This window comes from Pseudorasbora parva, chromosome 24 (genome assembly GCF_024679245.1).
Source record: "Pseudorasbora parva isolate DD20220531a chromosome 24, ASM2467924v1, whole genome shotgun sequence".
In the NCBI taxonomy this organism is placed as follows: domain Eukaryota; kingdom Metazoa; phylum Chordata; class Actinopteri; order Cypriniformes; family Gobionidae; genus Pseudorasbora; species Pseudorasbora parva.
The window spans coordinates 902,197-915,482 of record NC_090195.1 but is presented as its reverse complement, the minus strand read 5'-3'; the positions used below and the strand labels follow the sequence as shown (position 1 = coordinate 915,482).

The 13,286-nt window shown below is 37.2% G+C and overlaps 1 protein-coding gene across 2 annotated transcripts in view; it reads right to left on the bottom strand.

Moving 5' to 3' along the window:
* Positions 1 to 9,123: 9,123 nt before the first annotated feature.
* LOC137063530 (lethal(3)malignant brain tumor-like protein 4) overlaps positions 9,124 to 13,286 on the bottom strand; it is a 55,400-nt gene continuing 51,237 nt past the window's right edge. For both annotated transcript variants that reach the window (XM_067434758.1, XM_067434759.1), the window contains exons 18-19: positions 12,853 to 12,915; positions 9,124 to 9,393 (exon numbers count right to left, since the gene is read on the bottom strand). In XM_067434758.1, coding sequence (XP_067290859.1) covers positions 9,238 to 9,393; positions 12,853 to 12,915 — 219 coding nt within the window. In that variant the 3' untranslated portion in view covers positions 9,124 to 9,237. The remainder of the gene's footprint in view (positions 9,394 to 12,852; positions 12,916 to 13,286) is intronic.

Below are 13,286 nucleotides of genomic sequence, written 5' to 3'. Positions count from 1 at the left end.
ACACATCGAATAATGCGGCGCGTTCCAGAGCACTTCAGCGGGGCTTTAAGAAAAATATGGGTTACACTTGTGTAATTATATATATTTAAGTACTGAGTAATATTAATTAACTATGTGTAAGGGTAAGTAGGGTTAGTTTAGAGATAGTTGCATGCAAAAAATGCATTTCTTACTCAGTATTTGGTCTTGTTTCTAGCAAAAATATCTAAAAACTCTTACATTAAGAAATTGTTTAGTCCATTTTTCTTGTTTTTGGAAGAAATAAGTCAAAATTAAGAGTTTTTGCTTAAAATACGCAAAATAATCTGCCAGTGCAGTAAGAAAAATAATCTTATTTTCTGTTTGAATTAAGATTATTTTTCTTACCTCATTGGCAGATTTATCCTATTTTAAGAAAAACTCTCATAATTAGTTATTTAATGAGTCAAATTCTCCCATTTATTCACCGTTCCAAACCTGTATGAGATGCTTTTGTGAAACACACACACACACACACACACACACACACACACACACACACACACACACACACACACACACACACACAATGTCAGTGGGGTTCAAAACAACACAGACTCCACTGACTTTGAGGAAAACACAGATTTGAGAGTAAATGATAATCTGTGATATAAGTCTGATGTATAATCTAAGAGTCTTTCCGAAGAGTTTCCCACAGACAGGAAATTAAATGTGATTTATAATATTGTGCGGCTCTTCTTACAGTTAAACCACAACCACACGCGAGTGTTTTCCTGTCATCTCCATCGGTTAATCATGAGGGATGAGCATTAAAGGACACCGGCAGTCACCAAACGTCATTAGATTGCACCAAAACGTTAAACGCATGTGTGATTCACCGGCTGCCAAACCTCAGGGACATTCTGATGGGGTTTATGCCGCTGTGCCTGTTTTAAGTGTCGATGTTCTGGCGTGTTTTGTCTGTCTCAGCTTCACACCCTAATAATTAAATTCACATTTGCTGAAACAGCCGCATTATTAATCCCTCTGAACATCTGCTGTTACAGCAGACTCTTTTAGAGTGACCGTGTTTCTGTCACATTTGCATGAAGAGCCTTCAGGTGTTTCCTCAGCAAGCGGCCAATCACGAGCCAGACACAGACATCAAACACACACCGTTCCTGATTACGCCACAAAACAGCCTTAAACCTGACGTACTCACTCTCAGAAGAAAAGGCTCTATTTAGAACCTTAAAGGGTTCTGTCAGGCACTTCTTTTAGAGGTTGCCATAATGGGATCATTTTAAGGATTTACTTTTGGGTCATTTTTAATTTTCATTCAATAATTTAATTAAACCGCTCATAAACAGACATGAAAATATTATGCGATTTTGAAGACCTTTCTCCTTAAATATAACCTTTTTGGCATAAAGCATTTTTTAAAACGGAGTCGAGAACCCTAGAGTTCTGTATAGAACCTTTTTGGTATAAATGTTTTTTTAAAGCTGAGTCGAGAACCCTAGAGTTCTGTATAGAACCTTTTTGGTATAAATGTTTTTTTAAAGCTGAGTCGAGAACCCTAGAGTTCTGTATAGAACCTTTTTGGTATAAATGTTTTTTTAAAACTGAGTCGAGAACCCTAGAGTTCCGTATAGAACCTTTTTGGTATAAATGTTTTTTTAAAGCTGAGTCGAGAACAATAGAGTTCCGTATAGAACCTTTTTGGTATAAATGTTTTTTTAAAGCTGAGTCGAGAACCCTAGAGTTCTGTATAGAACCTTTTTGGTATAAATGTTTTTTTAAAACTGAGTCGAGAACCCTAGAGTTCCGTATAGAACCTTTTTGGTATAAATGTTTTTTTAAAGCTGAGTCGAGAACAATAGAGTTCCGTATAGAACCTTTTTGGTATAAATGTTTTTTTAAAGCTGAGTCGAGAACCCTAGAGTTCCGTATAGAACCTTTTTGGTATAAATGTTTTTTTAAAGCTGAGTCGAGAACCCTAGAGTTCCGTATAGAACCTTTTTGGTATAAATGTTTTTTTAAAGCTGAGTCGAGAACCCTAGAGTTCCGTATAGAACCTTTTTGGTATAAATGTTTTTTTAAAGCTGAGTCGAGAACCCTAGAGTTCTGTATAGAACCTTTTTGGTATAAATGTTTTTTTAAAGCTGAGTCGAGAACCCTAGAGTTCTGTATAGAACCTTTTTGGTATAAATGTTTTTTTAAAGCTGAGTCGAGAACCCTAGAGTTCTATATAGAACCTTTTTGGCATAAAGCATTTTTTAAAGTTGAGTCGAGAACCCTAGAGTTCTATATAGAACCTTTTTGGCATAAAGCATTTTTTAAAGTTGAGTCGAGAACCCTAGAGTTCTATATAGAACCTTTTTGGCATAAAGCGTTTTTTAAAGCTGAGTCGAGAACCCTACAGTTCTATATAGAACAATTTTGGTATAAATGTTTTTTAAAGCTGAGTCGAGAACCCTAGAGTTCTATATAGAACAATTTTGGTATAAATGTTTTTTAAAGCTGAGTCGAGAACCCTAGAGTTCTGCATAGAACCTTTTAGGCGTAAGGTGTTCTTTAAAAAGGAGTCGAGACCCCTAGAGTTCTATATAGAACCTTTTTGGCATAAAGCATTTTTTAAAGCTGAGTCGAGAACCCTAGAGTTCTATATAGAACCATTTTGGTATAAATGTCTTTTAAAGCTGAGTCGAGAACCCTAGAGTTCTATATAGAACCTTTTTGGCATAAAGCATTTTTTAAAGTTGAGTGGAGAACCCTAGAGTTCTATATAGAACCTTTTTGGCATAAAGCGTTTTTTTAAAGCTGAGTGGAGAACCCTAGAGTTCTATATAGAACCTTTTTGGCATAAAGCATTTTTTAAAGCTGAGTCGAGAACCCTAGAGTTCTATATAGAACCATTTTGGTATAAATGTCTTTTAAAGCTGAGTCGAGAACCCTAGAGTTCTATATAGAACCTTTTTGGCATAAAGCATTTTTTAAAGTTGAGTCGAGAACCCTAGAGTTCTATATAGAACCTTTTTGGCATAAAGCATTTTTTAAAGTTGAGTCGAGAACCCTAGAGTTCTATAGACGGTTTCATCGAACGCACGCGCGTTGCTACGGTTACGCGCCTGGCCCGAAGTTAACTTCCGGTCTGTGTCTGTTTGTATGGCGCACTACTCAGTAGAAATACATTTTAAAGTACTATTCTTGGTTAACATGATATAAATATTAAAAATCAAGCAGAGAGCACATGACACAAGTTTCCCAACATTATTCTTATATTATGAAACAAAGAAACATGTTATGCCGACGCATTGCATAATTGAAAGGCGAGTGCGCATGCATTTATATAGGCTACTGTGAACCCACCGGTAAAATGATGTTCGTTCAAATCCAGCTCAGGCATGACATAAATCTGTAGCTTACTATACTTGTTGTAGCCATTAAACAATGTTTTTTTTCTTCTTCATATTTATGTTTAAATATTATAATATTATTTTTAGATCTCATCTGATTATGATAGGCTATAAGTGCAAAGATGCGAGTGGGTCAGAAATGATTTTGGTGGTTATATTTAGTTTAATATTAAGTTTTGTTTTGTAAAAAGCCTTTCTTTCGTTTTGTACAAATTGTCTCTTAATTTTAATAAAGGGTTCTTCGGTTAATTTCATGTATTTAATTAATAAGAAATAAATAAGTAGACTAGGTCGCGGAAGCCATCGCTTTCATCATGAACTGAAGCGCGTCTCAAACTGAAACTCGGCTTGCCTCACAGACATGAGGAATATGTAGTCTAATATGTGTAGAAACGAAAAGATTTAAATAAGCACATGGTGCAGTGTTCAGAACTCACATGGTAAACAACCAGCGTTATACAGATGATCACGGCGATGGGCATGAGCGGGATGTTAAAGTTTAAGGGATTTTTTTTTTTTTTTTTTTTTTTACCTTCTACTGAATATGATCGGGTGCAAGCACATTTTAAACAGGTAGCACTTATTCACACACGTAATTTTGTGAATAAGTAATTTTGTCGTTTTCTCTAATGATTTCAAAAACATCTTGTAGTGCGCTTGTAGTTATCAGTACTGTTATATTCTATTATATGATTTTGTCATTTCACACTGTGGCCAATTTAAATGTTACCAACTAAATGAGACATACTGAGTTTATAATTAAATTTATGAATTGCGTTTAATTATTGCATCTAAAGATTTTTCACGTGAATAAAGGCAAATAGATTTGCACACTTTGCTTAATCACTGGTCTAGTCTGTTAAACTTGTCAGAAGTTCTCGTTTCTAATCTGCCCTCGTGGTCTATTTTTTCTCTCATCAAAACCGAATACCATCAGTGGTTGTACATCAAGAGCAGGAACAGTTTTTGTGCGTTTTGTTTCGCGATCTGACCGGAACAAACAGAAAGTCTCTGCAACGGCGTTAAGCGTTAGATTAAAGCGCTCGTCTGTGTGAAGACTGCATGAGCCGCGTTTGCTGCATTGAACTGCATTGTTTGTATTAGTTAGGTTAATCCGTGAAGCAAGATGTTTTAAAAAAGTGGTAGGGACATGTCCCACCTGCAAATTACGCCTATAAGTTAAAAAAATTGGTTGATTGACGCCAATCGGACGTTCATGTTTTTTTTTCCGTCTATTTGAAAGTTCGGCTAATAAACATGGTCATTTTTTTAATAAGTTACATAAACTGCTTTCAGGAGTTTTTGACCGGCATATATAATCAAAATGTCCGGAAAACGAAACCTCTGCCGGTCACTTTGACCGGCTCCATTTTTTTCTAGCGGAAACTCTGGGATCAACGTGACGGTGAGTAATGACAGGATTTTCAGTTTTGGGTGACCTACCCTTTAAGTGGGGCGTTTTCCCACTCTATATTAAAGACATAAATGGGAGATTATTTATAATAAACATGCTGAAACAAAAAAAAAATCTATACATTAAGATAATGGTGCACAATCAAAATTAAAGATGCTAACGCATAAGAAAGATAACGCATCCTCTGGTGTTATTGATGTCTACCGGAAGTTAAGTTTGGGCCACAAAAGCGCGCATGCGCAGTAGCGTTTGTTTATGTTGTTACCGTTGAAACCGTCTATATAGAACCTTTTTGGCATAAAGCGTTTTTTAAAGCTGAGTCGAGAACCCTACAGTTCTATATAGAACAATTTTGGTATAAATGTTTTTTAAAGCTGAGTCGAGAACCCTAGAGTTCTATATAGAACAATTTTGGTATAAATGTTTTTTAAAGCTGAGTCGAGAACCCTAGAGTTCTGCATAGAACCTTTTAGGCGTAAGGTGTTCTTTAAAAAGGAGTCGAGACCCCTAGAGTTCTATATAGAACCTTTTTGGCATAAAGCATTTTTTAAAGCTGAGTCGAGAACCCTAGAGTTCTATATAGAACCATTTTGGTATAAATGTCTTTTAAAGCTGAGTCGAGAACCCTAGAGTTCTATATAGAACCTTTTTGGCATAAAGCATTTTTTAAAGTTGAGTGGAGAACCCTAGAGTTCTATATAGAACCTTTTTGGCATAAAGCGTTTTTTTAAAGCAGAGTGGAGAACCCTAGAGTTCTATATAGAACCTTTTTGGCATAAAGCATTTTTTAAAGTTGAGTGGAGAACCCTAGAGTTCTATATAGAACCATTTTGGCATAAAGCGTTTTTTTAAAGCTGAGTCGAGAACCCTAGAGTTCTATATAGAACCTTTTTGGCATAAAGCATTTTTTAAAGCTGAGTCGAGAACCCTAGAGTTCTATATAGAACCTTTTTGGCATAAAGCGTTTTTTTAAAGCTGAGTCGAGAACCCTAGAGTTCTATATAGAACAATTTTGGTATAAATGTTTTTTAAAGCTGAGTCGAGAACCCTTGAGTTCTATATAGAACCTTTTTGGCATAAGGCGTTTTTTAAAATTGAGTCGAGAACCGGTTCTATAATGTTATTTCTATAATCTGTATTGAAAAGCATTTTCTTTAAAATGAGCAGGCTGGCACATGATGAGTGGTTATAAACAGTGCTAAGATGATCGTTTGATTCAGCCATGACCGCTCGTCCAGACGGTTAATGAACGTCTGAAGGTCGTTGAGCTGCACAAACTCAAACGTTCATATTCAGACACGGATCAGATCTAGCGCTCGCGCTGCTTGAGCTGAACTCTATTAATAAACGCGGATAAATCAATGTGTTCTTCCACTAATGCTGCTGCCGGAGATAAGACGACCACGCTGAGAAGAAACATGCGTTCTCCCCAAGAACATCCACCAATGATTTGACATAAAGACGACAGACGACAGAATGAGGAGGTTTGCATTGTTTATTAGGGTGCTGATGTGGACTGAATGAAGTCTGAAATATATTCAGAATTAATAAATCAATCATTGTGGATGAATGAACAGCAGTGAACTAATGCAGCAATGCAGTGAAAACACAACTGATCATCTTCATTCTGGGTGTGAGACTACAACACGCAAGATGGACGTACAATCCTGACGTCTGGCTAAAGGAAATAAACGTTCAAAATGAGACGGAAATCACATTAATGTCAAAATTCATAGCAAATATATATATCGTTTGCTTTGTGCATTATAGCAAAGTCTTTAAATAATCATCAGAAAATCCCCTGATGCGAAACGAGAATTCAGATCTAACAGAGCCAATGAGAGCGCAGCTTTCACACTCCAATAAAGTTTTATAATATTTCATTAAACATAAACGGGGAGTCGTCATATTCCGGGCTCTGTGCAATACATCACAAAAATAAACACTCTTCAATTTAAAACAAATCCGTTTGGCATTTGAAATTGATCATATACAATATATTATTATCCTTCACTGTGCAAACATACGGTGGTTTCGCACAATAAATAAAAGGAGATTCATCATCAGGTACAGCAAAATCATACAGAACTGTACAAAACAGAATAAAATTAGAGGAAGTAACAGAAAGGGCACAATTCTCTGAGTATCCAGGAAGAGTTCAGACACAAATCATCGTTCGGTCATCGTTTACTCGCCCTCGTGTGACTTTATGGCTGTTCGATTCCATTTAAAGAAGGAAGAGCATAAACTGAAGCAGAATAAAAGTTTATTACATGATAATATACAGAATTATTCACTGATAATCTTCCTCATCGATGTCATTTTGAAAGATTTAGTCCTAATTAAAAGCTATTAAAGGGAGAGTTCACCTAAAAATGAAAATTCTGTCATTTACTCACAAGTTGCTCCAAACCTGTGAGAGTTTCTTTCTTCTGCTGAACACAGAAGAAGATATTTGGAAGAATGTTTGTAATAAAGCAGAGAGAACAACCATTCATTACAATTGTAGGGAAAAATACTAGTCAATGGTTGTTCTCTCTGTTGTTCTCTCAAAATATCTTCTTTTGTGTTCAGCAGAAGAAAGAAACTCATACAGGGGTCAGTAAATGATGACAGAATTTTAGATTTTTGGGTGAACTATCCCTTTAAATATGATCATATGGTGATTATAAACCCATCCAGTCTATTTTAGTCACATTAAATGGATGTTATTAGTGACACGAGGGAGCGTAGATGATGACAGAACAATCATTATTGGACAAACTATTCATTTAAAGTCATCTCCCACACACACACACACACACACACACACACACACACACACACACACACACACACACACACACACACACACACACTCATTTGAGAGCAAATTCACCTGTTGTGTTTTGAATAGAAATAGCACCGTGACCGATAAACCCCTGATAATAACGCGTTTGACTGCGTCGGATTGATTGTCATGTCGTTGAGTTTAAAGGACGACTCCGGTGAGAAATGCCCCTCGGGGTGATTAACAGATGGTCAGCGAGTAGATCGTTCTCTGGGATGCGGTTTTATGGAAATCGAATGTAAAGAGTTTTATCTCTAAACACAGATTAGCTTATAGCGCTTGTCTATGGGGCACAGGGTAAGTGAAATTAAACCGCTAGTTAATACCACTAACAGCTCAACATAGCCTCACACTAACATGGCAGCATAATGAGGGTCCCTACAGGCAAACCGCAGCATTGAGAACTTTATAAGAGTACAAACAGTTTAATAAGAAGATACTTTATAAAGACAGAACATTACGCGTTTACAGACGGCAGCCATTTAGGAGAACAGTCTCGACGAGTCGAGCCACGAGCGCTGAAGTGTGAGTCTCATATGCGACGCCTTCTTCCCTTGCAGTTAGTCAACCTTATATTTTAATAAATAGATATAATTCATGCACTTCCAGTAATTCGATTTCACAAACTTAATTCCTATCGACCAGCTCACTTAGCACAGCGCTCGTGGCTCGAGTCATCGAGACGGTTCTCCAAAATGGCCGCCGTCTGTAAACACGTAATGTTCTGTGTTTATAAAGTATCTTCTTATTAAACTGTTTGTACTCTTACTGAGTTCTCAATGCTTGGGTTTGCATGTAGGGACCCTCATTATGCTGCCGTGTTAGTGTGAGGCTATGTTGAGCTGTTAGTGGTATTAACTAGCGGTTTAATTTCACTGACCCTGTGCCCCGTAGACAAGCGCTATAAGCTAATCTGTGTTTAGAGATAAAACTCTTTACATTCGATTTCATGAAACCGCATCCCAGAGAACGATCTACTCACTGACCATCTGTTAATCACCCCGAGGGGCATTTCTCACCGGAGTCGTCCTTTAAGCGAGATTAGTTCGGTCCAATACGTCTGTTTAAAGGCAGAACCGGGAAAAACGCACAGGAACCGCACTGCAAAAAATGCTTCTCACTCAGTATTTTTGTCTCGTTTCTAGTCCAAATATCTAAAAATTCTTACATTAAGAAACATTTATTAGACAAGTACATATTTATGTCTTGTTTTAGGAAAAAATAACTCTAAATGAAGAGAGTTTTTGCTTAAAATAAGATAAATAATCTGCCAATGGGGTGAGAAAAATAATCTTGTTTTCTGTTTGAATTAAGATTATTTTTCTCACCCCATTGGCAGATTATTTATCTTATTTTAAGCAAAAACTCTCTTCATTTTGAGTTATTTTCCCCAAAACAAGACAATTACTTTCGCTTGTCTAGTAAATACTTCTTAATGTAAGAATGTTTAGATGTTTGGACTAGAAACGAGACAGAAATACTGAGTGAGAGGTGCGTTGTTTTGCAGTGCTGATCATCGGGACGGAGAGTTTGGGGCACGAGAGGTTTCGGAATGCATCGATACAGCAGATCTGTTTGACATACGGGACGGCAGGCTGTGATTGGTCGCTCTGGCTTCATGTGTTGCTGTCGCCGGCTGCTGATTGGTCCTCCTCGGCGTGTCTGAACATCAGGATGGAGTTGTAGATCTTGAGGGCGGGGCCGAGCTTCACACTCATTATCTTCACGATGTCTCGCTGCGTCAACAGAAGAAACGCCTTCCCGTCGATTTGCTAGCGAGGAAATGGAGAAAATATGACCGATGAAGGAACATAATCATAATAATCAATCAATCAATCATCTTTATTTCTATCGCTCTTCTCCAGCGGCGATTGTGTCAGAGCAGCTTCAGTGTTAAACAGGACAATACTGCAGCAGAATTAGATTTGGCTGTACAGTCGTTCTGGAGTAAACAGTGATGTTATCAGCTTATTTTAATTTATCATAGAGAGACAATGTTGGCAGATCAGTATTATAGTTTATAGAATTAAATAAGACCTCATTCATTAATGTTATTTGTATATTTAGTTGAATAACTCTGATCATATTTTTAGTGTCCCCAACTGAGCAAGCCAAGCCAAAGGCGACAGTCATAATCATTTGTTACATTTATATAGCGCATTATATTACATTTATATATATATTTTCAAGGCACTCAAAGCACTTTACATATCATATTACATAATCATATACGGCTGAATCTCCAGGATGGCCGGGCGATATCCCCAAAAAAATGATATCTTGATATCGAATTGCTTTTAAATTAAAAAATATGGTAACACTTTATTTTAGGGTTCAGTTATTAACTATTAACTAGTTGATTATTAGCATGCATATTACTAGGATAATAGCACTTATAAAGCACATATTAATGCCTTATTCTGCATGAGCTTATTCTACATCCCTTAATCCGACCCAATACCTAAACGCTACAAAAACTACCTTACTAACTATTAACTCTTTCCCCGCCAAACACGGATATTTCCGTTATTTGTGAGAAAACGCTTCCAGGTCAATATCCGGATTTTTCACTGTCGGGCGCTAGGGGGCGCTGTTGCACATCTTCTGAATGAGTCCTGAATCTCCTGATCAAAACACACCTGAGGAAGACGCAGTGAAACGAGCGATCGCATGTCATCATACGCATATTAAAAATAACGTGATCCTCGTCATTAAGCAGCGTATGAATCGAAACGGCCTAATGTTCCAGAATGAGATGTGGAGCGAGGACGAGCTCCAGGACTGTGTGAGCATCAGGAGTGTAGATGGACTCGATCTCCTCATCTGAGTTTGATCATCTCTGAATCTGATCTGGAGTCAGTCTTTCACACACACCTGATTATAACAGCTTTTTTTATGAAACCTACCCATACTCAAGAGTTGATAAAATAGAAATGCATGAAGCGAGAATAAAACGGGTTTATCTTGTTTAGAAGAAGAGGCTCAGCTCGTTATTTTGATATATTGCATGCTCAGATATTTATTAAACTAAATATTCTATGGGTTATTACATTTTGGTGAAAACTGTCAAAAAAACTCTGTTTTAAATGCTGGCGGGGAAAGAGTTAATTAGCAGTAAATTAGGAGTTTATTGAGGAAAAAGTCGTAGTTAATAGTGAATATGTGCTCCCCATACTAAAGTGTTACCGAAAATATATATTTTCTTTTGCCCCCATTAAAAAAACCTAAAATTATTTAGACAGAACCCAATTAAATAGAAAATATTCACGTTTACTGAACCGGGTTGGGATGACCAAAATCTTAAATCATGACATGAGTAATTTAATATTTTTGAAATGTTCTTTTATAATTACAATATAGATTTATATTTTATGTTTGTTTTTAAAAATAAGTTAAACACGTAAATTACAAACAATATGACAAACAGTGCTTTATTTTCAGCTATAGGTCTATTTAACAGCAGCGAGTCAAGAAATAAATCAAATATCAACTGCTCAGTCTTCACTCTATGAATGAACTATAGGCTACACTGATTCTTAATCAATATATTCAAGTTGTTTAGCCAAGCATGTGGTGGTTTTCTGATTAACATTAATCACACAGAATATGAGCTCTGGCCCTTTAAGAGCTGCACGGACCGACTTCATTTTAACACACGACTTCTCACTCAACTCCGTGTGTGTTCACTAAAGACACAGTAAGACTGAAAAAACTAGTATATGCTGAAATGTCTGAATGAAGAACAAGGACTCTCTGAGAAAATAAAGGAAATTAACATCTGAACTGTCCCTCACACACCACTGGAGACGCAAGTCTCACCTCACTATCAGCTAATCTACATCTTTCCCTATATACCCCGTCTCCCCCAATTCCTTCCCTGTCTCATGCTGAGATCACCTGAAAATACACACAAAATCTCTATATTACAATGTCAATCCACACGATACAGTATTATATGTGTTTGATATCGTTTGAAATGTCTCAGTGCAACTGGTACAAAGATCTCATCCCTACAGAAGTTAATCAAAAGATAATCAATGTTTTAAGAGTTTAGAGATATCTTGTCTTAGTTTGGTGGGTGTGGCTTTCAGCCATTTGGCCTTTACATCAACACAAGTCTTGATCAATGCAAATTCCCATTGTGAACTCGTGTTTACATTTGAAAGAATTTCTACATTTGTTTCTGGGTATTTAAGGAAATGTTGCAGAGCTCAGGGCTTGACACTTTAAACCGGTCAGCCCGTAATGTTGGATGTCTCAAGATAGCCAGCATTATGCAGTTTTCAGAAGTCAGGTATACATTTCATTCTTTACTTCAGAGTATTTCAGAATCAGAATCAGAAAGAGCTTTATTGCCAAGTGTGCTTTCACACACAAGGAATATTTTTTGGTGCTGAAGCTTCCAGTGCACATAAACAATACAATACAACACGGTAATAAAAAAATTCTAAGAATAAAAATATGAACAGTATAAGGTCACGGTTACGTTTAGTCAGAAGACATAGATTATGAGCATTTACAGTATACTCATAATCTGATATAATTTGATGTTATATATGGATTACCTTTGAATTGACTATGTAATTGGCTTTATACATTTACCTGACTGTTAATAAATTGTTACACTTTGATTGATTCTGACTTGCTCTGGAATTATTCAGGTTGGGTATAATTTCAACAAAGGGTTAAACGGAATAATTAAATGTGTAGTTAAACTATTAAATATGAATGACCAAATAACCAAATGGCATTCTAACCTAAATTCTAAATTATCATTAAATGGAGTCAGATAACGAGGAATTGGAATAAAATCCCCTTTGCCCCGCTGAAAAGACGAACGCGCAGCGACCTTCACCCGCCGATCGTTAGCCTCCATTGGGACGATTTGGGCGGCCTTACAACACACACTACTTTAATCCTAGAAATCGTACATATTGTGCCTTTAATGCCGCCTGGCTGAGCAGCGTCTCAAGTAAATCATATTTTATAAATGCAGTCGAACAGTCTCTCCTCTGATACTTTCACTTGAAACGCAGACACACACACTGATTGGGAGCATTAGTTTGAGATGGAGCAGGTGTGATTTCTGAACGTGTCAGATCATAAATTATAACGCAAAGCTGCATTTGTACAGGAGTGTGTGTGTTCTCAAGAGAGTGTGTTCTCATGTGTGTGTTCTCAAGAGTGTGTTCCTCATCAGTGTTTGATCTGAACGACTGCGAGACACGAACCTCCTCTCGGAACTGCTTGGCCTGTTCCTCACAGCCGGGTAAAGAATGGATGAAATCAGCCACCTGAAAAACACACACACACACACACACACACACACACACACACACACACACACACACACACACACACACACACACACACACTTTAATCACAGAATCAATCAATTTAGTTTAAAACAATCTCAAGGACGTGTGTGTGTGTGTGTGTGTGTGTGTGTGTGTGTGTGTGTGTGTGTGTGTGATGGGTAGGTTTAGGGGCAGTGTGTGTGTGTGTGTGTGTGTTTGTGTGTGATGGGTAGGTTTAGGGGCAGTGTGTGTGTGTGTGTGTGTGTGTGTGTGTGTGTGTGTGTGATGGGTAGGTTTAGGGGCAGTGTGTGTGTGTGTGTGTGTGTGTGTGTGTGTGTGTGTGTGTGTGTGTGATGGGTAGGTTTAGG